Raw genomic sequence first — 26,337 nt, 5'->3', positions numbered from 1 at the left:
ATCTCCTTGGAGTCATCCCTCAGGAAGAGGCAGCCCAGTTGGTGAGAGTCACTCAAGGGCCACGTGGGGAAGCCAAGGCAGTCTTCACAGCTGTCATTCCAGCGAGAGAGATGCACAGATCAGTCAACCTCTATGAAATACCAGCTGCCAACGGGCCTTCACTGGCACCTCTGTGAAAGGCAAGGGACTGTGGGAGAAAGAGCAGCTTAGAGTACAGCCAAATTGTGCTCAAGTCCTGGCTTGTATTCTAGCTCTAGGACCTTGAATTAATTACTTAACTTCCCTGAGCCCCAGTTTCCTCCCTGTAAAATAGGGGTGATAATTCCTGCCTCATAAGATGAGGGCTGTTAAAACTTGGTGATAACACATGGAAAGTGCCTAGGGCACTGTTGAGGCACAGTAGGTACTCAGTCCTATAATGGTTATTGCTGTTGGAAGCTGAATGGGCTTCCATTACAGGGTGGGGCAAAAGTAGGTTTACCATTGTGAGTCCACGAAACACAGAGTTTATTCTCGCATTACTGTTCATTTTCCCTGCGAACGACTGTAAACCTACTTTTGCCCCAGCCTGTATATATAGCTGAGATCTTATCCAGCTCAAACTGCGACACCTTCTGCAATAACCTAATCTCTCAGAACCTCAGTTTCCTCATCTGTAAAACAGGGAGGACAATAGCAGGTACCTTGTTGGGCTTGGAAAATGCAAAGAAAGTACCTAGCACAGTATCTGGCACATAGCAGGGCTGGCAAAATGTTATGTTTTCTTCCATTCTCCTAGACCAAATGGAAAAATCTAATTTCTATGAACCCAGCAGGACTAATGAGCTTGCTTTTCTTTTTTCTTTTCTTTTTTAATCCTTACCTGAGGATATGTTTTCATTGATTTTTTTAGAGAGAGAGGAAGGCAGAGAGAAGCATCGAGGTGAGAGGGAAATATCGATCGGCTGTCTCCCATATACACCCCGACCAGGGGTACTGAACCCACAGCCTAGGTATGTGCCCTGACCGGGAATTGAACCTGCAATGTTTTAGTGTACGGGACAATGCTCCAACCAACTGATCCACCTGGCCAGGTCTAATGAGCTTTCTTTTCATGGGCCCAGTGGTTGTGAGAGACCCACGGATGAGGTCCCTATGTCCCTCTGCAGAACCCAGACACACTTCCCAAACAGATCCCCATTGCACAACTCCAGGGGGCACCATCCCATAGAACACACTGTCACCCTGATCCAAAAACTCTCAGAAAGGGTTTTTCCCCCTAAAACGGCACCTTCAAGGGAGAAACTCATTTAAAAAGATGGCCCAAAGGCTGTTTAGGCTGAGGGTAACATGCAGCTGAACTGGGTGACCACAAGTAAGGAAATCAATTGCTGCAGTGGGGAGTAGATGTCCCCCAGCTAGAGAAATAACTGGGCTTAATTACACAACATCTTTGGGCTCTCTGTAATCTTGATCCATTAAACCTTTGTTGCTGGCCAGGAGGCAATGCCCAAGAGGAAGGGGTTAGCCCAATACACTAATAGGATCAGCCCTTCAATCCCATGAAGGTAATTATGGCCACATCCTTTCCCAACTGCCTTGAGAAAACCCACAGATACCTAGTCAACGAGGGGCTTTTCTAGGCAGCACCAGCTCCACAGACAAACCAGGGAAGCCAATGGCCATGCCTCCCAGCCACCCAACCCCTTCTGGAGACCTTGCTCACCTTAGGCCAAAGGCCTGACTGTATCTGCCATGTCTACCTGTGGTCCAGAGGGGCATGAAGGCATCAGACACGAGGGTGGAGAAAGGGGAATGGCACCTGACCAATTAGGTCAGCACAGGGTCCACCCCATCTGGCCCTATCCCCTGAAGACCACACTGACCCTACCAGTTTCTCTATGGCCAGTCAACCTGTATTCATTTTCATTCTGGTGTGTGTTGGGAAAGGAAGTGCAGGGAAGAGAAACCACGATATAGCACAGGGGCAGCAAACTGATGGAGAGGCCTCAATAAGGTCAGAATCTGGGGACAGAGAAACTGGCTGTCCTAGCCACAGCTGGTCATGGCATCACTTGGCCCCACTTCAAAGGGCTCTTTGCCAATGTCTTGGGCAGGAGGTAGGACTGGGCATCCACCCCCACTCCCCATAGAGGGATGCCTCCTATAGTCTGCCTATTGCCCTGATTTCTTTCTTCTTCCCCATTTATAGGGTCTGGACAGGCTCTCTCCAAGCTTCGGGGCCAAGCAGAACACTCCCACTACCAGTCTGGGGCATCCATGGCTCCAACTATCTTGCCCACTGAAATGCAAGCTAAGGCAGACCAAGGCCACAAGTCAACATCAGTCTCTCCCATTCTGCCCTGGAGACAGGTAAGCCTGCTGGCCTCTCCTACTGGCATCAGTGGAAAGTGCCGAGACGCTGCAGGTAGAATGTGGTGGGTACTCCAAGCCCCATGGGTAGCCTCAGCTTACCCACCACACCAGGGGCCGGACAGAGGCAAATGGCGTGGAGATGACAGAGTTATTCTAAAGCCACCTTTTTCCTGGTTTGCCCACAAAGAGCTCAAGCTGAGCCAAACAGCTATAGCACCAACAGGCTGGCAGTGCCGTCTTCCAATCACACAGTCACAAGCCCTAGCAACGGGTGGGACTCCCTTGGGGGGTCTATGACTCCACTATAAGCTACTACAATTACCAAGTCCACACAGCTGGAAACTTGTGAATGGGCCAGCTAATGGGTTTCTGGGATTTCTAGTGGAGTAAGAAGTTAAAGGAGCCAAGAACCCAGAAGTTTTCTTCCCCACTCATATGCGCTCATACAACCAAAATTACCGAGGGCATGTTATGTATGAGGCACTGGGCTAGGCACCATCTAAGAACCTAGTCCAACTCTCTGTGGCTGCCTGTCCCCTTGCCCCCTCCCCACACCCTTCCAAACTCCTCTGCAAGCCTTGCAAGAGTGGGGACCATGATGAGCTGGACAGCTGAGCAGTTCAATAGCGCCCCTTATCTTCAAAGCACTTTATATAAACATCAACCAATTAATCCACATAGCACCCACGGGAGATACCATAACCTCACTTGACAGGAATGCGCACAAGGAGTGCGGACCAGAATCGTCCAGCAAACAGACAGACCTCAGACGGCAGCCCAAGTCTTCCATTCTACCCACAAGAGTGGGGTAGAATGGGTTTTTCTCACTAGTCCCCCATCTTCTTTCGACTCATCAAACAGTGTTTTCCAGCTAGTTCTCCATGAGTGTTCCTGTCGTTTCTTCCTCTTTCCAAAGGACAACATCAGCAATCACAGCAACAACACATTACTTTTCTCTGAAGAGATGGATGACTTCATTCTCCTGCCAGCCCCACCTCAGAGACTCCAGCAGCCGTGACAGCTACAGTCGGCTGCTATGCCTGGGGCTGTTCAGGGGGTAAGAAGACATCCACCCGCAGGTGTTCACTAGCGCATCGGGGGTGGTCTGGGTGAGAGGGTGGCTCTGGGTAAGAGTCTGCCATGCCAGTGGCTAATATAGGAATACAATGAGAAACTGAGGCAGGTTCATGATTATCTGGAGATGGGTTGTGTGCCCACAGCCCCAAATGCTTTCCTGGGCCATAGGCAGGGCGCTGAATCTAGAAGGAGCATGAAAATATCACGACAGCCTGAAATATCCCTTGGAAATGTTGCCTGGGCTAAGAGAAGTGAGCTCTAAAAGGTAGGTTCTGATAACAACAGATGGCCATGTTATGCCTTCTGTGAGGTCCAAGTAACTGCAAGCTTTGTTTGGCTCAACAGGGTAGGAATATTTAAGGCCAGAGCTGAAAGGCTTGGGACCAAAAAAGAAGCTGAAATGGCAAAGGAAAAGACCTTAAATGAGCCCTCAGCTCTTTAAATAAATACTGAACAGATGGCTAAAGACTTTCCATTTGAAAAGGTGCCAAATTATTAGCCTACCTGGGGCACGCACATCTCAATTCAGATCTGCTTAGAGGGCAGTCTCCACTCAGAGGGACAGAGGACATGTCGGAGCGCCAGACAACCCCCCTGTGAGGTAATTCCACAGAATTTAATCCAACGTAATCCCGTGACATAGAAGAAAAGCAAGAGGAAGCGATAAGTGTTTAGTGGAAAAGGTGATGAGAAAAAGACAGAAAGAAGATAAAATAAAGATCACAGCCCTACAGAGAGAATCACAGCAGATTCAGGGAAAGACCAGGCAAGGCACTGGGGGCGAAGTTGACATTATTACATTTTCCTACATTAATGTAGGAAAATTAGTGGCCCAGAGACAGGAAGTGGGATGGCTGGAACCCTCATCTGCCACTCCATCTTATCAGGGGCAAAGACCTGCTGCAATCAGTCCTCGATCACTCTGGCAGCTGGGCGCCAACCCATCTCCCTGAGTCTGACAAATTACCATCACCGCAGCCCTTCTCTTTAACACTTCTACCGCAGGGCAGAGAGGGGGGTCTGCTGCCCACCCCTTATCAAATGACTATCAACCTGGACACACTCCTCCTGGCCCAGATGCCAAAGGCAGAATAAGCTGACTCCAAAGGCAAGAAGTGTTTGAAGGGGAAGGGCCGGCTGGCAGTCGGGCACCTTAGGAGTATACAATCTCTGGCCTCTGTGAGCTCAGAGCCTCAACCAGCCCTGCCTTGGCTCCAGGCCCAGGCCTCAGTTCCTGCAAGGGACACAGGGACAAGCTGGGGTCAGAGTTATTGAGGCCACTTACCCTGCTGGACCATTTCAGGGAGAACTCTGTGACACAGGGCCAAGGGGACAGATGTCCCCGATTCCATGACATTTCAAGGCCTTAAATAAGCTCAGACACATCCAGGTGAAATTTGAGTCTTCCTAGCGTAGGATCTGAATTCCAGCTTTGTCACTTATCAGTTATGTGACCTTAGGTAATGATTTGAGCTTACTGAGCTTCTCTCTCTGTAAAATGGAGGTAAGACTACCTATCTTGCCTGAGTTGTGAGGTCTGGAGAGAAAGGATAGAAAGTAACCTAGCAGAGAGCCCGGCTTATAGCAAGTCCTCAGGAGATGCTATTGTCACTGTTAGATGTCATTATCATGTGATTAGGAGGAAGTTTTCTCACTGGGTAACTCACATCTCTTAAGAGGTGCACTGGCTACCCTGTGCCCTAGGTACAGCCCCTTTACAATTCCTGATGGATTTGGCTTTTGTGGCCACTTGCCACCCCTGGACTCTGAGCCCTGTAAGCAAACAGCTTCCCGAAAGGCAGGGGAACTTCCTCTGGGAGCCACAAAACCCTGCTGCCAGGCAAATGACAGCCCGGGTATTTGTTTTAATTTAGGCTCTTGTCAAGAGGAAACTTCATGGCTAACAGCCCAAACATGACTGCACAGCACCTCCCCAGGAAGGCTCATTCTACAACTCTCAAATAAGCTGTTTTGAAGAGGGAGGCAGGAACTCCTCACATTGCTGAAAAAGTCTGTGCCCCCCTCCCACCCCTCCATCAGGCTGCCCCAGGAGCCCAGCTGCCAGGGCAGAAGCAGCAGCAGAACAGACAGCTCAGATGCCAGCCTGCCAGAGTCAGAGCTGGTTAACATGCACCCCCAAAGAGGCCCTCGGTCTAATTCCCTTTCCTAGTCCTGCCTGCCTCAGGTCAGAAATTTTCAAGGCAGCCTCAGGCAATTTTGCTTCTCTGCTGGGATGGGGGTGGGGTGGGGAAGGGGGAGATAGGAAAAGATCAGGTCTGGGATTCTTCCTCAGGGCAATGGAGAGAAAGCCAGAGCCAGGTTTCCATAGCATTCTATGCTTTGGGAAATAGGGGAACCAATTCTGGGTTTCACAGAGCCCGAAATATTCAGAAATGTAAGCAGCATGTGAATATGAGGCATTGTTATGACTGTTATTTGCTAGAGCGCAGCTAAGAGGAGGCCACTAATCCTTCCCGAGGGTCAGGAGCTGATCTGCAGCAGGGCTCCGAACAGATGTGTGCCCCCATTCACCATTCACGCGGACGCACATGCACACACACGCACACACCGCAATGGGCCCTGACCTTCACCCAAAGGTGCTGGCCTCTGCAGGGGAAGGAGCAGATGGAGAGCCTGGGCTTGGTGTAGGACTGCCGCCCAGGGGATAGGGCTTTGCCCCTTTGATGTTGAAAAACCAAAGCAGAGTGAACCATCACAAGGAGAGCTCTGGGGGGGGGGGTGAGGAATGACGGTGAGCCAAGGGGATACAGAGGTCAGAGGCAGGATGCTGAGTACCGAGGAGCCTCCAGGGCAAGACTTTGGGGTCCAAGGCATCATCTCTGCCTACTCCCCCCACCCCCACCCAACGTGACTGATATCAAGGAATTCAAGCCAAGTTGGCTCTTAAAAATGTCCTTGACCCCAAGGTATCCAGTGTCCAGAGCCAGAACCTGGCTCCACCTGCCTCAGGGCCCTGGGCTAGGCCGAGAGCTAGAGAGTGGGAGGGTCCTACTGAAGTGACCCGGAGAGCAATTCCTATCTTCCAACACCTGTCTTCAGGGGCCAGCAGGGCCTCTTCCTACCTCGCAGAGAGCTTGGGGGAGGTGTCTCAAGGCAGGGGTGGGAAGACGGGCTGTGCCAAGCAAGGGGGAGCGGGAAGTGGGGGGGGGCGCTCACCCCCTTCCCCCCCAGATGTAAGAGTGATAGTTACACATTCCCAGCGGCAGCGCAGGAGCAATCACAAGATCGAGGCACACTGGGGAGCGAGGGGGTGCAGAAGCAGGGAAGGTTGGGTTTTTTCTTTTTGGGGGGGGTGGGGGTAGCGGTGGGGGTGGTGATGAGACTGGCAGGAAAGACTGCGGGAGCCGGGGGTTCTCAGCTCCTTCATCCAAACGGCCCCCACGCGTATCTGCACACACGCCCTCCTTCCCGCCCACCCCCACCCCGAAACACACACACGCGCGCGCACACACACACACACACACACGCGCGCACACACACATGCACGCACACACACGCGCACACGCACACACACATGCACGCACGCACGTCTCAGGATGTCCCCGAGGTGGCCAACTCTGGCCCCAAGGACTTTGCCAAAATGGCCTTTCTGCTCCAGCACGGGCCGGAGCAGCAGCCAGTCGGGGGGCGGAGGCAGCACCCTACAAGCGCTCTCCCCTCTTCCCGAGGACTGGGGAGCGGTCGGTTACACAACAGGTGGGAGAGGGGTGACCCAGCTCCCCCGGCCCCGCTGGTCCGCTCGCTGCCCCTCTCCCGCCCTGGGCACCCCATCGCGGGGGCCTCCCGCCCCCCGCCGGCCGTGCCCGCAGCCCCCGACCCGCGCCCGCTCCGCGGACAAGCCCAGCACCTGGGCCGTCGGGGCGCCCGGCGGGGCGCGGGGCGCGGGGCGCGGGGCCGCTCCCGCCCGGCCCCCGGCCCGGCACGTACTGCTGTAGAGGGTGTCGATCCAGGAGAGGCGCGGCAGGCCCCGGTGGCTCAGCGGCTCCATGCCCGCGGCTCCGCGACGGAGGCGGCGGCAGCTCCGTCAGATCGGAAACCCGACCCTCATCGCACAACAAAGGAGGGAGGGCGCGGGCGGCGGGGGCCGGCGGGGCGCCGGGAGGGGCGGCCAGCCCCGGAGGCCGAAGTTGCGGAGCGCGGGGTGGAGGCGGGGAGGCGGGGGAGGCAGGGAAACAGGTAGCGGGGAGGGGCGAGCGGGCGCCGCGGGGCGGGCGAGGACGGCGGAGCGCCCCCGGGAGCCCTACCGGCCGCCGCGGCCGCCGCGAGCCCCCTGCGGATGCCGAGCCTCAGCCCGCAGCCCGCGCACCAACTAGCGACTTCCCCGGGCTGCGCGGCGCCCAGGGGCGGGGGCCGAGGCCGCGGCCAATCTGCGCGCGGCTCCCGCGCCCCCTCCCCGCGCAGCACGCCTCCAGCCGGGTGGGGGGTGCGGGGCAGCCCGGGTCCCCACCGGCGCCCGGACGGGCAGGCTCCGACCCGTGACGGAGGAGTGGTCCCGCGGGGGTCTCCGGGCTGCGGCGAGGGCCCAGGCTCCTTCCCTTCCCCTCTCCGGGCTCAGCCGAATTCTGCCAACCCGCAGACTAGGTGTCACGGGGAGACCTATGGGCACGCAGGGGTGACATCACCTGCCACCCCGAGATCTCTAAGCGCAGTTTCAGGGCCCGGAGCGGCTGCCAGGCCCCTCCCCTGGGCGAGCCTGGGGAGCGGCGCTGACGGGGTTAAGGTGCTGCCCCGGGACTCTCTCCTTCCAAACCTGAACAGTGCCTCGTCTGTTTCAACACCCTCGACCTAAAAGCTGGGCCGTTCCTGCCCTACACTCAAGGGGGCGGCAGCTGGAGAAAAACCGGGAGGCTCGGGGAGCAAACTAGGGTACAGGAGAGGCTCCAGGGTCTCTGGTGGGTCCCCTCCAGGATCCCCCTCTGGAGGTTCCTAGTACATAAAAATCTAGGAAAGTCTGGGGTCAAGATGCCTCCTAAGACCCCATAAAGCAGTGAAGAGGTATGTGTGTGTGGGGGGGGGGGGGGGGCTTTATGCCTGTCCCCTGACTGCTGGTTGTATGGGACCCAAGGCAGTTTGAGTTCTGCAGGCCTCCTTGGGCCAAAGGACTCAGGAGAAGGGACTGGAGGGGCCGGGGTCAGCCTAGGGTGGTCCAGAGTAGCAGGGGCTGAAGCTGAAGCTCCTGAACCCCAGGGAAGGGAGGCAGTGGGTCCACCAAGGGAACCCTGAACTGGGCTATTTATTCTGGTTTTATCTTAGGTAGTGAGGTTTCTGATCGTGGAGGTGACCCCCCTACCCCCACCCCCACCCCCAAGCAGCTTAAGGGCAAAGCTGGGACCCAACTCTACAGGCAAGGTGAAGCTCCCCCTGGCCTTTGTGGGGGGCAGTGTTGTCAGCATCCACAGAGCATGGGGGAGGGGGCTCCTCATCATTCCAAACAACTGTAGGACTAGTTCTTCTTAAGGGGAGAAGCAGGCCCTCATCATGATGCCGCAAGGAAGCCTGCACCCAGCCCCTGAAGCTGCTTGGGCAGAGGCCTCCAGAGCTGCCCAAGGGGAAGATGGTGGCCGCAGGCTCACAGCAGGTAGGGCGAGCCCCTGGGAGGTGCAATGGAAGATGCTCTGGGTTGTGGAAAGCTTCCACAGGTAGCTGCAGTGGAACCGTGAAGTAACATGGGCTCCTCCCTGCATCCACGTGGCTCTCCCCCACCCCAGCCCTCCTGGCTCAGACCCTGGCTCTGGCTCTCAGGGCCCCTCCCTGCTCAGCTGTCACCCTCCCACCATTCCTGCATTGCACACAAGACTGGTTGGACCAAGCAGGCACCTGGAGCTGGGGGGGGGGGGGGTAACATCTCCAATGAGATGCTCCAGAAATAGAGCCAGGATGGGAGAGGGAGCAAATGGGCTCTCAGAGGAATGAGAGGGAGGATGGTGATCCGGAAGAGGCAGGGAGGGGCCCAGGGCCTCTCTTCTTCCCACATGGAACTCTGGGAAGGCACAGAACCCAGAAGAAAGATGAAAACAGGAGCACAGCCCAGGGAAGCAGCAGCACTGCCCTCTCCCCAACCACCACCACCACCATCAAGGCAGCCTCGGTCCTCTCCACCTCTCCACACGCTGCAAGGATTTTTCCTGATGGCCACATCTGGGCACTGACTGTGAGCAGGCCATGGATGTATGTTTCTGCGTGAGTCACATACATTTGCATACATTTTACATTTTTATCTACAAAGACTTGAACGAGCTATTTTCAGCATTTTTTTAAAAATTCTCACCAGAGAATATTTTTTCCATTGCTTTTCAGAGAGAGTGGAAGGGACAGAGAGAAAGAAAAACATCAATGTGAGAGAGACACGTGAATTGGTTGCCTACCGAGGTACATGCCCTTGACCAGAATTGAACTGGAGGTCTTTCAGGCCGCAGCCTGACACTCTAACCACTGAGCCAAACCGGCTAGGGCTATTTTCAGCATTTTTGAAGCTAAAATGTTACAGTTGCTCTCCTTAGCAATGTCATAGTTTGCTTTTTCCCTACATTCTGTCCAATCATGTCTTGGACCTCCCACTCCAGAACACAATTCAGGGTAGAGAGGAATCTTAGAGACAATGAGGAGGAACACTTGTAATAATTAACAGAGGATGTCTATAGTGCACCTGGCTTGGATCTTAGTGTTTCGTTTACAAGATTATCTGACTGTGAACCTCAGTATCTCAATTCCCTCTGTTTTTCAGATGGGAAAACTGAGGCACTGAGCAGCTAAGTAACCCACCAGGACTGTAAGTGGGGGGCTGGGACTCAGACCCTGGCGCTGTCTGCTCATGCTCTTAAATGCCATCCATGCTGCCTCCACTGTCAGTTGATTGATGAAAGCAGGGTGGCAAAGATCCCCGGAAATCTTTGCTGGTCCATGGGTTAGAGACCAACTTCTAGGAAACCCTTCCAGCCCTCTCCCATCTCTACACGCCTGTCTCACACATGTCTGTCCCAGGAAAGGGCAGTTACTTCAAGATTCCCTTGATGCCTTTACTGGATGGCTTTCCATACCTGTTAACACCACACAGCCTGACTCTAACCTTGGCTATAGAGAAACGTGTGTGGGTCTTTGAGCACCAGGTTGATTTCAGGAGGGATCGGAAGCCTCCAGAAATCTGAAACTGAGGGTGAGGAGGAGATTGGGGGAAACCCAATCCGCATCTTAGGAAGGAAGGAGTTAAAGAGTCACTTTTATCTGCATTTTGCCAAAGGTGAAGTGCTCCGCCAGCAACCTCAATCTGTCAGAGCAGCAGGGGTGTGTTCCTGTGGACAGGCTGCCCTGATTCAGCTAAGTGCAGACCTGTCCCTACACCCCAAGGCACTGAATCAGCACCCATCCCAAGGTGTCCTCCAAGCCCGCACTAACCACTCCCTGTCCCGTCCTTTGAGTGAACAGTTTCCACCTTCCCCAGCCCTCCCTCTGGCCTGCGCACTCAGGAGAGCCCTCAGCTCCCCACCTCCCATGGTGATTGCCCTGCTCTTGCCTCACCACCAGATTTAAGGGAGATTTAAGGGTAGGTTGCCTTGATGATGAGGGACTGAGTGGGAAGAAGTTCTATCCCATTCTGAAGGTCAGCAGCCTTCACATCATTCCCAGGAGTGTGCTATTCATTGCCTCCCCAACAACCAACTCTTGCTTCTACCAGCCGCTTGACCAGGATGGAAAAAAGTGACTGTACTTAGAACCCAAACTGGGTATTTTCACCTTTCTTCCCTCCTCACTGTTAGCAACCCAGCTCCACTGTGCAAAACAGGAAGGCCCTGGGAGTCCCTGCTTCCTTTATCCCCCAGGAGGTCATAGCTGGTGAAAAGATATCCATTTGCCTCTCTCCACCCTGGGGCCAGCAGGGAGCACCAGCGTGCAGAGGCTGTACCTACCAGTAGCCAGAGGGGTGGAGCCCTTTGCATTCAAATTAAAATACAAAGTACAGGCTATGATAGCCAAAGAATCAAGAGTTTTCACCCTCCCTGGTAGATTAGCTCTTTAAAAACTGGGACTGCGCCCGGCTGGCATGGCTCAGTGGTTGAGCATCAACCCATGAGCCAGGAGGTCATGGTTTCATTCCAGGTCAGGGCACATGCCCGGGTTGCAGGCTTGATCCCCAGTAGGGCAAGTGCAGGAGGCAGATGATCAGTGTTTCTCTCTCAGTGATGTTTTTCTCTCTCTCTCCCTCTCCCTTCCTCTCTCTGAAATCAATAAAAAATAATTTAAAAAAAAACATTTAAAAGCTGGGACTGCATCTTTTTTCACTGGGATACCCATAGCACTCAGCCAGTGGGTGAATGAGGCTGAGGTAGACTTCCAAAGCAGCTGTAACCACACTGTGCTCTCAGATCAGCTTTCTGTCAAAAGCCCAACAGATTGGCATTCAATAATACATGCTAAATAAATAAAATTAACAACAGCTAACATTTATTGAGTGCTTCTTAAGTGCCAGGCGCTGCTCTATGTGCTTCTCATAGATTATTTCACTTAATTCTCATAATAAACCCATGAGATGGGCAGTACTATCCTCTCCATTCCACAGAAGCAGAAAGACAAGCCATTGGCTAGCAGGTGGTGACCTTGGAAATGAACCCAGATTCTGAATCCAGAGTCCACACGTGTGATCTCTTTATTGGGCTGCAATGAGTGAACAAATGAACAAAGAGAATGCAGTTAAACTCAGGGAGGAAGAAATCAGAGCTACAGGAGAAATGCAAGGCAAAACCCCCAGGGGCACCAATGATTAAGCAAAAAGAGAGCTGGTTTCCAAAGAAAATCACATCTACTACAACAGGGCAGACGACCCTGGAAACAAGCTACATGCAGTCAATCCAATGCCAGTCTCCTGAACTCCAGTCCCAGCCAAATCCTACTGCTTCTATGCATTGGGCCAGTCTCAAGCCCTTCCAGCCTCAGTTTTCACATCTGTAGGTGGGTAACCAGGTGGGTCGGACAGACTTTCAGGCTTTCTACCAGCCCTAGAATCCTATAAACTTTGCTTCCTAGCAGACCCTGGGGGGCCTGTTTCCCACTCCTCACTTCATTTCCTTTACCGTGGTACAGTAAAGTGGCATTTACTGTTCTAAGATTCACCCTCACCCATGGGGCCTAGAAAAAAGAAAATTCCCCAGGCCTCCACTGAGTCACCTCTAAGGGAGAAGACTTGGCCTAACAGTTCTGTACTTGGCCTTATTCCCACGTGCCTCTTCCCAGCCTCCTTCCTTTTCCAGCGGACAGCTAGATCTGCAGGCAGCACAGATGAACTCATAGCCCTCCCCAGGTATTCATTCCTCTAATAAAGTTCTGTGTCAGCTTGAGTTATGGGAAAGATCAGCAGTTCTGGCAAGATATGAACCTGAGAACTGCATTCACCTCCTTGTTGCTCCCCTTGGCCATGAGAAGGCACCGCGACATCCAGGTCTCTGTAGCCGTGAAGCTCCTCACCTATACCCATATGTTTTCCAGGGGTGTGTTAAAGTCCTGTTCCCATGACCAGGGTCCACAGTGAGTCCAGCATTCCAGACAAAGTAGCTGCCTCGGATTAACTAAGCCCCAGCTGAAATGGCCCTTACTCAGTATGTTCAGATTGCACCACCCAGGGGTCAACATAAGAGGTTTCCTAGAAAGTAGATCAGAGGGCTCAACAGTAGGGTCTGGAGCCCCTTCCTAATTAATTTACTTACCACAGCATCCCCATCAGCATTTGGAAAGAGGCCAGTAGAAGAGACGGAAGGATTCTCTAAGTCCCAAAACCCCAGAGAGAAAGTTCAATGGCTCTGAACTTATCAGCTCCAAGTGAAGCAGAGGCATATCCAGCTGGGGTCAGAGCTCACAGGCTGGCCTTCTGCCCTTCTGTGGCCACCATTCCCCTGAAGCTGGCTGTGCTCCTCGCTCTTTCAGCCAGAGTTCTGCAGATGCATCCCAGCCCTGCGCTGCTCTGCCAGGAGCTCTGACGCCACCCACCAGCTGGCCCCGTCCCCGTCAGGCCCAGGAGTGGCCACAAGGGCTGAGGGCAGGCTGTCAAGGAGACTGGCTCCAAAGGCAGCAGCTCAACAGTCACGAAGGCCAGGACAAAGGAGCATCAGGACCTCGCCAGTGATGCTCCTTATTAATGCAGTCTCGCTCTGGGGTTACCGTTCGAGCTCGTGGGTGTGTGACCGTGTCTCTTTAAGGACCAGGCCTCTTTAAGGCAAGTTCCCTCTGCAGTCAGCCCTGCTACCAGCGCTCCTGCGGCACACAGCGGGGGCTCCCGAGCGCCACCTGGTGGCCCAGGACAGCAGCACCTCGGCCGCCAGGAGCCGTCCACCTAAGGGGCCTGGAAAAGCCTGCTGGAAAATCTGAGTTTAGCCCACAGATTCTACACAGGGCTGTGGGTTACCTTTGTGAGCAACAAGGCTAGGCAAGTCAGGAAGAACTCCATTTGGGGGTCGGGAGACAGCAGGAGGCCCCGTGAGTGGCCTTAAAAGAAAAACTACCCCGCTGGACAAAACTTTCCCTATGATATTCTCAAATGGGTTTTTTTTTCCCAGTCTCCCTGCTTGCCAGGTGCAAGATCTGAAGCACAGCTGTGCATACCCTGTCCCCACAAACACTGGAACAGTGGTTCTCAATCAGGGGAGGGGTAGTTGGTATTGCCCCACTGGGAAGTATTTGAAAATGTGTAGGAGCATTTTCAAGCTAGAGATGTTCAAATGTCCTGCAGTATGCAGAACTGTCACAAATAATGTCCGTCCCCAAATGCCAACAGTGTTAAGAATACTACTTGGTTACGGGGAACTGAGGATGATTACAAGGCAGCTCATACCCACCCCCCCACCCCACCCCGTTCTTTTCACCATTCTGCCTTTGATGTCCTCCCTAAATTTTACCTTTATAATCTTAGAGGGAGTGGTCTGGCCCAGGCTGCCTTCACATGGGATGCTAGTGGCCCTGGCGGCCCCACCCCAGAAGCTCAGCACATACCTGCACCCAGCCTGCATTGGGTCATCAAGACCCTTGGTAGGGAGAGGCGGACAGACTCAGATGGCCAGGAACCAGCAGATAGTCTCTGAGAAGAAATCACAGAAGACCAGGCACCTAGTTCCCCCAAGGGACCACCCTTGCTTTCCTTCCTACATGGATGACTCAGCCTAACCCTGTGCTCTGTCCCCGGACTGTCCCAGGATGTGTGTCTTTTACATAAGGCACTTTCAGATTTTTGTGATGAAACTTCGTGACTCCTAATTTCCCCTTCTGCAAGGTTGTTGAACTCTGTCCTGGGCTGGTCAGCTCAGTCTCATAAACACAGTCTGGTGCCAAGTGACTGACGTGAGAAAACAACACAAGTGACACATGTCCTAATGAAGGGACAGTGGGAAAGAATGCAACTCTGGCTGCGGTGGTCAGTGAAAGCTGCACAGTGGGCACATTTGAGCTGGGTCTGGTACCTTGAGCAGCCCCAGGCTCACAGGCTGATATCATAACCAGAATGATTAACTGGAGGAAAAAGTTTCCCAGCAGCTCACAGAAACTAGACGGCACTTTCTAAAACACATCTGGCTGCCCTAGCTGGTTTGGCTCAGTGGTTAGAGTGTCGGCCCACGGACTGAAGGGTCTCAGGTTCGACTCCAGTCAAGGGCATATGCCTCGGATGCAGGCTCTGTCCCTGGCCTTGATCGGGGTGCACGTCGGAGGCAGCCAATCAATGTGTCTCTCTCACATCGATGTTCCCCCCCACCCCTTTCTCTCCCCCTTCCACTCTCTCTGAAAAGCAATGGAAAAAGTATATTTGGGTGAAGATTAAACAAAAATTAAAACTAAAACACATCTGTCAGGTTGTTCCTATCTAAGACCCATCTATGGCTTCCAATTGCTGTCAGAATAAATACCCACTTCCTCTTGGTGTCACACAAGGCCCCATTGCCTGGCCCCTGCACCTCCTTTCAGCTTCATCTGGCACACTCTCCTCCTTGCTCTCTCTTGGTTTTTCAGAACTTTTGCCCAGGTTGATATCTCTGGCTAAAATGCTCCACCTCCCACTCTGCCTGGGTATTTCCTACTCTTCCTTCTGGTCTTAACTTAAATATCACTTCTGCTAGGAAGCTCTCCCTAGCCACCAGACCAGGGAATCTGCATTTCTGACTACCCATCTTGTTACATCACTCAATGCCTGGGTCTTTTGCTAGACTGAGAGCTCCAAGGGGTTAGGAACCACATCTCTCTTGTTCACCACTGTAACCCCAGTACCTTGAAATAGTGATTTTAATGACTGAATGAGGAAATGAATGAATAAATAATCAAATATGTTCCTGGTCACAAAGGGCCTGGAATGAAAGGACAGATGCTTCAGCCAGCCCAGCTTTCCACTGGAAAAGAACTGTCTAGGATGTCATGTCGAGAATGGCCACGATCTCCTTAAAGACTCAAACACCCCCCCCACACACACACACACACACACAACAGGATCATAGAATCAGATTTGGGGCAGAAGAATTGCTGCTCCAATTAATTCTCTAACTGCTCACACAAAATCCCAACTGAAAACTCCCCAGTGCACAGGGCTCCTGTGCTAAGTGGCCAGCATTTGGTGCTGTACTCTTTTTAACCCAATCAGATGTCAACATGGAAGTGGAATAGAAACTCAGAAATGGTCTAGCCCACTAAGGGAACTTTGGTCTCAATTCTCTGAACCCTTCTCCTAGGCCTGTCCCAAATTTGCAATTAAATTTGTTTTCATAGGAGAGAGGCAAACTGTAGCTCTCCCCTAGGAAAAAACAGTCTCTGGGTGGGTCCTGCCCTGTGTCTACTGCTGTCTGGTAAGGTACAGATGTTGGGAATCTGAGAAAGAAGCTTCTGGTTGATGCAGCAATGCTGACCTCCCCTGTCTCAGTGGGGTGTAGGCTGAAGTTGTCACTCACCAGCTCCCAGTGATGATTTTGATGCCCCTCCAACCAGACAGATGGGAAATTTTGCTTTCAGCTTAGTGATGGGAGAAATACAACGAAAGCTGCTTCTCTGGGGACCCTGTCATCCCAAGGACTTAGCTTGAGAGGGTCTGCAGACTGCCTGACAGACCGACAGGGCTTGGGAAGACCTCTGTGGCTGCTGCTTGCACTGGGCCATGGTGACCACTGGGCAGGCCTGAAAGCCCTGGAGGGCACTGCACCAGGCTCAGCTGGTCTGGTCTACTGGGCACCTGAAACAAGGGAAGAAGCTTCCTTTTCATTTTCCCGTCTCTGAAACAGAGACAAATAAAATTGGGTTTGTTGGGCCCTGGGTCTGTGATGGTCCAGAACATCACCCTAGGCCACTGGGGTCAGTAACCCAGAAGGTCAGTCATCTAAGCTACCTGCCAGGTTCTCACCTCTGCCTAGTAAGGATGTTCTGTCAGTTAATACTCTCAGGGTTCTTCTCTCCCCTAAACGAAGGGACCTGGCAGTAGGAGGAAGTGGCTGTCAATGAAGGGCAGAGGAATAATAAAGGGGATGGCAACAAACGCTGATTTTGTGCTTTCCACGCCAGGGCTGATCTAAGGCCTCTGGATGTATTAAACCATTGGATTATCACAGTAACCCCGAGTGCTCGAGAATCCGTGTCTTAGCCCCTCAACACCCCACTACCTTTCTCAACAGTAGGGGGAGAGAACTAAAAGGAGCACACCCTGGACCCAGGCCCTAGCTCTGCCATGGACTTGCTGTGTGACCTGGTGGGACTTCCTTTCCCTCTCTGGGGCTTGGTTTGCTCACTTCGACATGAAGGAATGAAGGTCATCCTGTCTATGATTCCTGAGAGACAGATAACCAGGAAATAGCTGATAAAAAAGAGGAAAAACTTTCCTCTTTCCCACATCTCAGGTCCCCAATATTTCAGGAAGGGCAGTGGGCTCTGAGGGCTGGAAAAGTTATTCCTTAGCTCATCGAATATTCTCTGAGCTCTGTATAAAACAGGGTTCCTTTGCCCATGAAGCTCATGACGGTGGATTTGAAACATTCCACTATCTCCCAACTCGGGTTTGACCTGCAGCCGCCTGGGAGAAGACGGCCTCCCAGCAGTGTCAGGCTCTCCTGGCAGGTGCAATGTTTTAGCACATCGGTGGCCAGGCCGTTTGCCAAGCTGTACGGCCACCTGTTCAGATATATGGTATCAAAGGTCGCTATGCCACTGATCTTTATTCTGCTGCATCTAAACAGGATAAACTAGAACAAGTAGAAAAGGAATTGTTGAGAACAGCACAAATCTTGAAGGACCCCCAAATGGAGGCTTCAATCGTGAATCCCTATGAAAAGTGTCCCATTAAAGTGAAAAGCCTGAATGGCGTGACCGCAGAAGAGAGGTCTTCTCCCCTCACCTCCGACCTGATCAATCTGCTTGCTGAAGGTGGTCCCTTGACCAACACCCCTGCCATCATTTCTGTCTTTTCTACCATGATGAGTGTCCACGTAGAGAAGGACCGTGCACAGTGACCACCAAATCTCCTTTAGATGAAGCCACTCTTTCCAAATTAAAAAGGATCCTGAACAGCTTCCTAAGTAATAGCCAGATATTGACACTGGAAGTTAAGATCGATCCATCAGTCATGGGTGGAATGATTGTCTGCACTGGAAAGAAATATGTTGATATGTCTGCAAAAAACAAGATTCAGAAGCTGAGCAAGATTATGCGGTAGGTTTTCCAAAGTGTTGACCTTTCTGTCCATGAAAATTCTTAAACTTGGAGCAACAATAAAAGGCTTCCTGAACAGGAAAAAATAAGAAAAAAAGACATGCGCAGAAGTCGCCAAGAAGCAAGGCGGTGCCTGGTGTGGGTCCAGAGACACCAGGTCTGGACAGTATGTTACGGAGGAAGGGGGCTGGTCACCACTTCCGAACTGAGTTGATAGCCGAACGCTTCTTGGAGGAAGTGCCATTTGAACCGGGGTCTGGAAGGACACCTAATATTTCATCGGCAAAAACGGTAGGATGGGGAGGAAAGGCATTCTGGGGGGAGAAAGCAAAAGCAATTACACAGAGGCAAAGCGGGGGTGAAGAGGGGAACCAGAATGAATGGACTGGGGGAGAAGGTTCTTTTAGGCCCTGGGGAAGACTATAGACTATTGCTAATATAACATGTGGCCGCAGCATGCATTCAGGGACTCGACAGAATTTGCAGCTTTTCTTAGGCCTGTCTTTATAAAGAAGCCTTTCGGGAACACCTTCTCCCCACCCTCATCCCAACCCCCAAGACAACACTCACGAACGTTTAGGACCCACCTCCCCTTCCAGTGAGTTTGCAGGGCCGAGGCATCCAGTGACCGAAAGCCCTTCAGTCAGTGTGTCCCTGGCTTCAATACTTATGTCCTAGGCACTGTATTAAGCACGTTACTTTTCCTCTCATCTTTTTCTTTCCAGCTTTATTGAGATATAATTGACCAATAACATTGTGTAAGCTTAAGGTAACCAACGTGATGATCTGATAAAAATATTGTGAAATGATGACCTCGATAAGATTAGTTAACATATCAAGGCATCCATTACTCTGTGTGTGTGTGATAAGAACACTTAAGGTGTACTCTCTGAGAAAATTTCAAGTGTACACTAGAGCAGCAATTTTCAACTGGTGTGCACAAGAATTTTTAAAACATGTAATACCTGACTATTTAGTCAGAGGCACTGACCTCTTTTCTCTTAGATTGTTAAATAAATAAAAAACAAACAAACACAAAAAACAGCGAACACCACAATAGCTGCCCTGTGTGGATGAGTCAAAATTATACCTATTTTTTTGTCAGATCCAAAAAAAATTTATTTTTGGTGTGCAGCAGAATTTTAGTAATTAGTTTATGTGTACCATTAGAAAAAAAAAGGTTGAAAATCGCTGCAGTAGAGTATTGTTAACTATAGTCGCCATGCTGTACATTAGATCCCCAGAACTCATTCATCTAATACCTGAAAGTTTGCACCCTCTGACCAACATGTCACCATCCCCCCACACCACCCAAGTCCCTGGTAGCCATCAATCTACTCTCTCTTTTTATGTCCTTCTAATTTTTATCACATGACCCCTCTGTGTGGAAGACATGATCATTAGTCCAACTTTATAGAAGAGGCCCAAGGTCACACTTCTAGTAAGTGATAGAGTCAAGTTCGCACTCGGATCTGACTGGGTCCAGAGCCCACGCTCCCCCACCACTATTACGGACTGAATGTTTGTGTTATCCCCCCTGCAAATTCACAGGTTGAAGCTCTAATCCTCAATGTGCTGGTATCTGGAGGTGAGGTCTTCGGGCGGTGATGAGGTCCTGAGAGTGGGTACCTACGATAGCGTTAGTGCCCTCAGAAGAGGAAGAGACCAAAGTGCTCTCTCTGCCATGGACACAGCAAGAAGGTGGCAAACTACAAGCCAGGAAGAGAGCCCTCATCAAGAACCCAACCACGCTGACCCCTTGATCTTGGACTTCTCAGCCTGCAGAACTGTGAGAAATAAATGTCTATTGCCTAAGCCACCCAGTCTGTTACTGTTATAGCAGCTGAGCCAAGACACCTACCGCATGACTGTGCCCGTCCATCAGTCACGACGCTGCATCCTAGTCTTTGACATCACTGGATTGTCACTGGCAAGGGAGCCGAGTTCCTGCGCATACCAGGTAGCGATGGCATCTGACGCTAAAATGAATTTATTGGCAGAGCTCCGAAAGCTGCTCTCCAAGGAAGTGCTGGGGCAAAGAAGACACATGATGCATTCCTACCCTCTTCCTCCTCATTAGAGGCTGACAAGCTCTCAAGTCTTTCAATTACTCTGTGGGCATGAGGCCTGGACCTGCAGTGTCCCTGGTGGTAAGGGTGTTTTCAATGCCTCAAGAGTTACCTAGTCTCTGGGGCGTGTCTCTCGCAAAAGCAGCCCCCAGTCCTGCCTTGCCCAGGTTCAGCCAAGTATTATAAAAACCATCCTAAGGAAAATTATTCCTTAGCTAACCTCTCAGGGGAACGCAGGAAAAAATTGGGGTATCAGTTCTACATCTCCCTCATCCAAATTGTCATGTTTCCGCTGCTCTGGCCCTGAAGAAGACCATGACACTCAGACCTTTCTCAAAAATTCTCTGCGCTCTGAACAGAGCTAGAGGCCACTGGGAGAAGATAACACCACATGGTGAGGCGTAAGAGGTTCACTTGCCTGAGGAAGGATCTGAGAAACCTTCCCATAGAACTTCAAAAGGCAAAAGCTCTGAGGAATTTCGTTTCCCCTGCGGTACCACCTGGGCCAATGCTCAGGGGTTATCTAGTCTCTGAGGCATCTCTCCCACAAAGGCAGCCTCCAGCCCTGCCTGGCCCGGGCTCAGGTGAGTTTGTGAGGAGCTTTTAAAGAGAGTCATTCCTATTTTGGAGCCATCAGGGAATAGGGCCCAATCTCATGCTCTGGGGGGTGGGGAAGGGGGATGGTTGGGGGCTCAGAGCTGCAGCAGCCTCAGCTTCATGCTGAATGATTTCAAACTTCTACCCCTGCCCACCCCGTCCAGGGTGAGCCCCATGGCCAATTTCTAGCCTTGACAGGTCGCAGACAGGAAAATACTGTCCCTTTGCCTCTTGATCCCTCCAAACTCTCAAGCTCTAGGGACCCCCTTAGGTCTTAGCCATGACTCAGATGAAACCTGGGTTCCTCATCCTAACCCTCCTCTCAGGGCCCCAAATCTTCTAGACAGACAGCTCATTGCCAAATCTCCCACAAACTACACTGAGATCTTTTTCCAGGTTCCTATTTCTATCTGATTAGGCAAGTTTCTTTCCTCCTGGAAGCCACATGCTCGTCACTACTCTACAGGTCACCAGCGGGGGGGGGGGGGGGGTGCTAAGAGGAGTCCCCTTTCCTGGACCCCAGAGCCTTGGGTGGTGTCTCCCCGCTCCCTGCAGCCAACACAGGGAGTCTGAGACCACCCAGGGAGACCAGCACAGGCCCAAATGAGATCATGATTTCGTTTTCAGTCTACTCATATTATCCAGAGAATAATCCCTTTTGCAGGTGGCCCTGCACGTGGGCTCATGCCAGGCAGCCCAAAGCAGAAGACAGTAGCAACCACTCCATACAAGCCAGGAAGGACACAGTGCCTCCTCTTAACACCAGCTAGACCTGGCTGCAGGCCCGCTCCGCCGCTTGGGTTCCTGGCTCTTGAGGCAAATGCACCCTACTGAGTGCTGGAGCAGAGGGATGCTGGAGGCCTCAGAGACAGAAATGGAGACAGGAATGTTTGCTGCTGCTGCTGCTGCACCAGAGCCTCGGCACTGGGGGTTAGTTCTTTGGGGGAGGCTGAGCCGGTTTTTTTCTGGGCTGTTATCTGCCACCTACCACAACTAACCACACATGAGGTAGCAGCCGCACAGACGATCCGGCCCTTGGAGCTCCTGGTTCCCCGCCGCTCTCTTGGAAGCCACGCTTGGAGCTGCACGCGCAAGAGGCCCACACTTCCTTCCAGGCCCTCGAGGAGCCCTGACTTCCTACAAAGACCACTAACCCCAGCATTTGTACATGTGGGCACATCTAGCCAAGGCAGCTTCTGCTGATTTTTATTGTGGCTTCCAGGACCAAAAGGGAAGAGGTTCTGTCTTGCCAAGGAGAGCAAGGTCCAAGGCACCGACAATAGCTGACTTTCCACCCGGCCTGCCTGATCCTGCAAACACAGGATCTGAGGACAAGGCTGTCGCTCCTCTCAGACCCTGGTTCTTCTGAGGGAGCTGGTGAAGGTACGGAAGCTTCCATCGGGTGTGGTCAGGGTCACAGAAACCCTGATCTGATAAGCAAAAGTTCCACCCAGCTGTGCGTGGCAGGGAAGAGCGGGGACTTAGATGAACCCTGTCAAGGTCCTGTTAAGACGAACACCCTCGCTGCTGGCTCGGGAGCCACACTGCAATTAGCACCCTGTCATTTGCTCACTTGTATGCATTTCATATGTCATCAAAAGACGCACAGAAGGTGTGAAGCGTATAGGCTGTTGAGGTGTTTTTTTAAACTATAAGTTTATTCAGCTCTTTTTTCTGTTGTAAAAGTAATAAAGCCACAATAAAAACAATTTTCAGACAATAAAACAGTAAAATGTGATCTGTAAATGCACCTCCTTGATTAGCATTTTCCAGCCCTTTCTGGCCCGCGTACAATGGGGGTCTTGACAGTTATAATCAGAGCTGCTCTCCAGATTGTGCTCGGGGATTTCTCAGCCCGCTGACTCTTGGCCAATCCAGCCTTCACTGTCTCCCCCGTCCTGTAGTGTCCAGCAGGGCAAGTGCTAAATAGATGAGCTGTGGCCTTTCTTCTCTCGGGGTCTGCCTGGCCCCAAAACAAAGATGAGCCCGCAGAGGGAAACTCTAGCTCCTCAACCAAGTTTGTTCACAATGCAAGTAAGATGTGTCTGGTTCTTTGGGGGCGGAGGAACATTACCTGCTTTATCAGGGCTGTTCAGGGACACCAGAGAGATAGTCTCATCTGTAGTGTCCTCAGTAGGAAGCTGAGAATGACTCCTGACAGGGCCTCGGGCCTCGTCCTTCCTTCCTCTGGCTGGGCAACAGCTTTGACATGAGAAGGAAGTCTTGGGTTGGTCAGGGCGACCCGCCTCTCAGTGGAGGGAAGGAGGGGGGTTGTGTTGGTGACATCAGCCCTTCAGCCTCAGAAACTGAGGAGGAGGAAGGGAGAGAGGTACAGGGAGAACTGTAAAGAGAAACTCAGGTTTGAGTTCACTGCTCAAAGCCTAACCCGACAGGGACAAGGTGAGCGGAAGGCTGGGTTTGCCATTCCAGTCTTAGGAGGGCAGGGGAGAGAAGGCCTTGCCAAACTTTGTCACATGGTGGCACATGCAGGAAATGCCAGTGTCTGCACAGCATGCTGGGGTAAGGAGACAAAGCTGTCAGTGGTCAGAGGCCAGGGGGCATCCCACTTCCCTCACACCTTCAACCCATTCTAGGCACACTGGCTGGGAAGCTCTGGGAGAGGGAGTGGGGAGAGATGGCCTTCTCACTCTGGCATGCCCTCCCAAGTGACCACAGGCTTCATAAATATTTCTGATTTTAGGATAAAATCAATGAAAGTCCCTCTAAGGCAGCAATCCTGGCCCCTGTAGCGGGTGAACTTCAGCAATGTCCAGGTGAATTCACCTGCACACTCAGTCAATAGGGCTGAAGGCACCCTTCCCAGGCAGACACCCTACCTGCTGGCCAAGGCTGCCGATAAAGCAGAATTGATAGCCTGGAGGAGAGTGCCACGGCTTGTGCCAGATATCAGCTGTGCCAATCTTGTCAAAGGTTCCTGTTTCCCGGCCAAGGTGGAGACTGATATTTACTTTTACAACAGCAGAACTGCCAACACAGAGGTGGTTCTTTGCTGAGGCTCCCCGCTTGGATTCGCCCATCCTCCCATCCCAGGTGCCTGGAGGTGGGGTGAAAGGGGTGGTATGGGCACCTGCTAATTCCCCTGGGCACTGCTGCCAGGAGCTTCAGTCCCCTGTGGGCAGCATCACCCAAAGCTGCCCACAACAGTAGTAGTTTCATGGGATCAGTCTCTGGGGTGCTGCAAGAAACTCCGGATGCACTTGAACGGTTTAGGTCAAAGTGTGGGTGCTGGAGACAGAACAGACCTGCGTGCAAGACCTGGTGTCTTTAAATAATTTAACCTCTCTGAGCCTCAGTTTCTTTCACTGTAAAATGAGGATTGTAATGGTAACTGCCTAGAGATGATTGAGAAGATGGAATGAGAGAACGGTGTAAGATACCTAACACAGGGCCTTCAACCTGCGCACTCAAGAAATGGTAGCTGTTATCATTGTGTTGGCTGAGCCACACACACACACACACACACACACACACACACACACACACCATCTCTCCCCCGAGGGCCAAAATAAGGCAAAAAGTGAAACAGCTGCCCTCCCCCCAAAAGATTACTGCAAGCCTAGTGAAGAGAGACTGTGAGTTGCGCTGAGGTTACCAAAGCCTAACCACACTCTGTTTTCTGTAGGTGTCTCGTTGTCATTGCAGACTTATCAGCTCATTAGGTTTAAGTCAAAGCAACCGGGTCCTCAGAAGTGTGCCCGCCCCATGCTTTGCTATTCAATAGCAGCTAGAATAAGAAAAAGACCCATCTGGAAAAGCAGGAGCTTTAGATTGCTAAAGGTCCCGGGAAGATGTCAAGGACAATGGAAGTTGAAAAGTTGAGTCCAGTATGAACTGAAAAAGAGAATTTTTTTTTCCCCTCAAAGACCCCAAGCTCAAGTACCTGCCCTGAGCAAAAGGGGGATGAAAGTCTGAAGTGTCTGAGTTCAAAGAAAAAAAGATACTGGGTAATTTTATGTTAAAATTGGAAACGTTGGTTACCCAGAGGAAACATTAAGTCAAAGTGTCGAACCAAGAAAAATTTTTCTTAAAACCAGAAATGAGTGTATACACACACACACGCGTCTATTATAACATGGACATGTGACCCAGAAGGGCTTATTATAATAACAGATTCAGCTAGAGCCCCACAGTTCACATTCAAATGAAATCTCCAGTTTATTACTCATCTTGGACCTAAGTGTGATCGCTCATTCTCATTTGCAGATTGAAAGGTATCCCTGCTGCCTTTTCATATACTCTTCCGCGAACAGTCCCTAAACACAAATATGCCAGGAAACACACACACACACACACACACACACACACACACACACACACACACACACACAGAGATGTAGTCACATTTAAGCATATTTCCCCTGCATACAAGGAGGCCCCAATTCCCAACCCTTTTCTATGGCGTGCCCACCAAAGTGTATGCCATCCTTTCCATATTTTGACGGATTGGCTCTTTTGGCAAATGGTGCACGAAATTTGATGATCCTGTTAGAGAAGGAGAGATGATTCGTAATCATTTCTTCCTAACCCGCAGGCCTTTGATGAAAACCTGCCCGGGTTCAGGGTTCAGGAACACCGCTGTGAAACTGTTGCGCTCGAGACAAACGACCCTCGCGTTTCAACGGGGAAGCGCCAGCCGCCGGTGCAAAGGGTACATTCAGCCTCCCCGCCGGCTACTAAGTTTCTCTCTAAGGCCCTGCGAGCGGCGGGCTCCCGTTCCCGGGGAGGCCCCTTGGATCGGGCATCAGGCCCCACCCAGCAGGGCTCCTCGCGGGCTCGGGGCCCCGACCCCGGCTGCGGCATTTAAGTGTGACATGGGCAAACCTCGCGGGCCCGGGGAGCCTCCGCCTGCGCGCGCGGTTAATCCGACCTCGCATCAGAAGCCCGGTGGCGGCCGCCGCTGCAGGAGCCCGGCTGCGGGGGAAGGGGCTCGGCTTCTGAGGTTTACGGAGATATTGAGATGCAAATGCATTCAGGCTTTGGGGCCCTGTTTCTTTGACTCGTGCAGGAAGGCAGCCGCCGCAACCCTCTGGGGGCTTGTCCTCGCTCTCGGCACCTTGGACGGGGGAGGGGTGGGTGGGTGAGGGAGCCTCAGGCTCTCCCTTTAGGCTACAGAAAGGGGCCGGCCGGGGTGTGTGGCATGTGCGTGGGTGTTGACACACCATCTGGGCGCGCTGGACATCCCGGGAGGCACTGGCCGATGGGGAAAGGGAAACCAGCTCCAACACTTTATTCTGGATAAATAAACAGTGTTTCCCTTTCCTGGAGCAAGGGGGAATGACCAAGAAAACACAGGCCCACCTGCCCAAGCCTCAAGGCCCCCCCACTTCCTTTTGGCTTCTCCCCAAACTCATCCTGGCTGAAGCCACTGCCAATGTCCCCCGCCCAATTCCTCCAGGGGCACCTTAGGGACCTGGTGGAGTCCCTGGCACCTGAAAACCTTTCCTGGAGACACACTTCAAGGATGTCTTTTCACAGGACTCAAAACGCCCTAGCTAGGGGGAAGATCTGAAATCCGGATAAAGGTGGCTTGAAATTCAAATGATCA

At 52.1% G+C, this 26,337-nt stretch overlaps 1 protein-coding gene, 1 long non-coding RNA gene and 1 pseudogene across 5 annotated transcripts in view; 2 read left to right on the top strand and 1 right to left on the bottom strand.

The window, feature by feature from the left end:
• Window positions 1-26,337, bottom strand: part of ABR (ABR activator of RhoGEF and GTPase) — a 168,236-nt gene that overhangs the window by 120,873 nt on the left and 21,026 nt on the right. The window contains exon 1 of one of the 3 annotated variants that reach the window (XM_081162884.1): window positions 13,149-13,673. The exons of 1 other annotated variant lie outside the window; for it this stretch is intronic. Coding sequence is in view for 1 of the 2 variants with exons in the window: in XM_081162882.1 (XP_081019008.1) it covers window positions 7,381-7,441 (61 nt within the window). In the remaining variant the exon portion in view is untranslated. Of the gene's footprint in view, window positions 1-7,380; window positions 7,781-13,148; window positions 13,674-26,337 lie in introns of those variants that run through there. One more of the 3 variants, XM_081162882.1, reaches the window with a different exon arrangement.
• LOC308568744 (ATP synthase subunit O, mitochondrial pseudogene) lies at window positions 17,404-18,109 on the top strand (annotated as a pseudogene). The gene has a single exon. The product of its transcript is annotated as an ATP synthase subunit O, mitochondrial pseudogene (transcript).
• LOC308569029 lies at window positions 18,234-22,489 on the top strand. Its single transcript, XR_014000541.1, has 3 exons — window positions 18,234-18,396; window positions 19,657-20,758; window positions 21,436-22,489. It is a non-coding gene; the product is annotated as an uncharacterized lncRNA (long non-coding RNA).

This window comes from Miniopterus schreibersii (assembly GCF_964146895.1).
Source record: "Miniopterus schreibersii genome assembly, chromosome: 16".
NCBI classification, from domain to species: Eukaryota; Metazoa; Chordata; class Mammalia; order Chiroptera; family Miniopteridae; genus Miniopterus; species Miniopterus schreibersii.
This window is presented reverse-complemented; position numbering and strand designations above follow the sequence as displayed.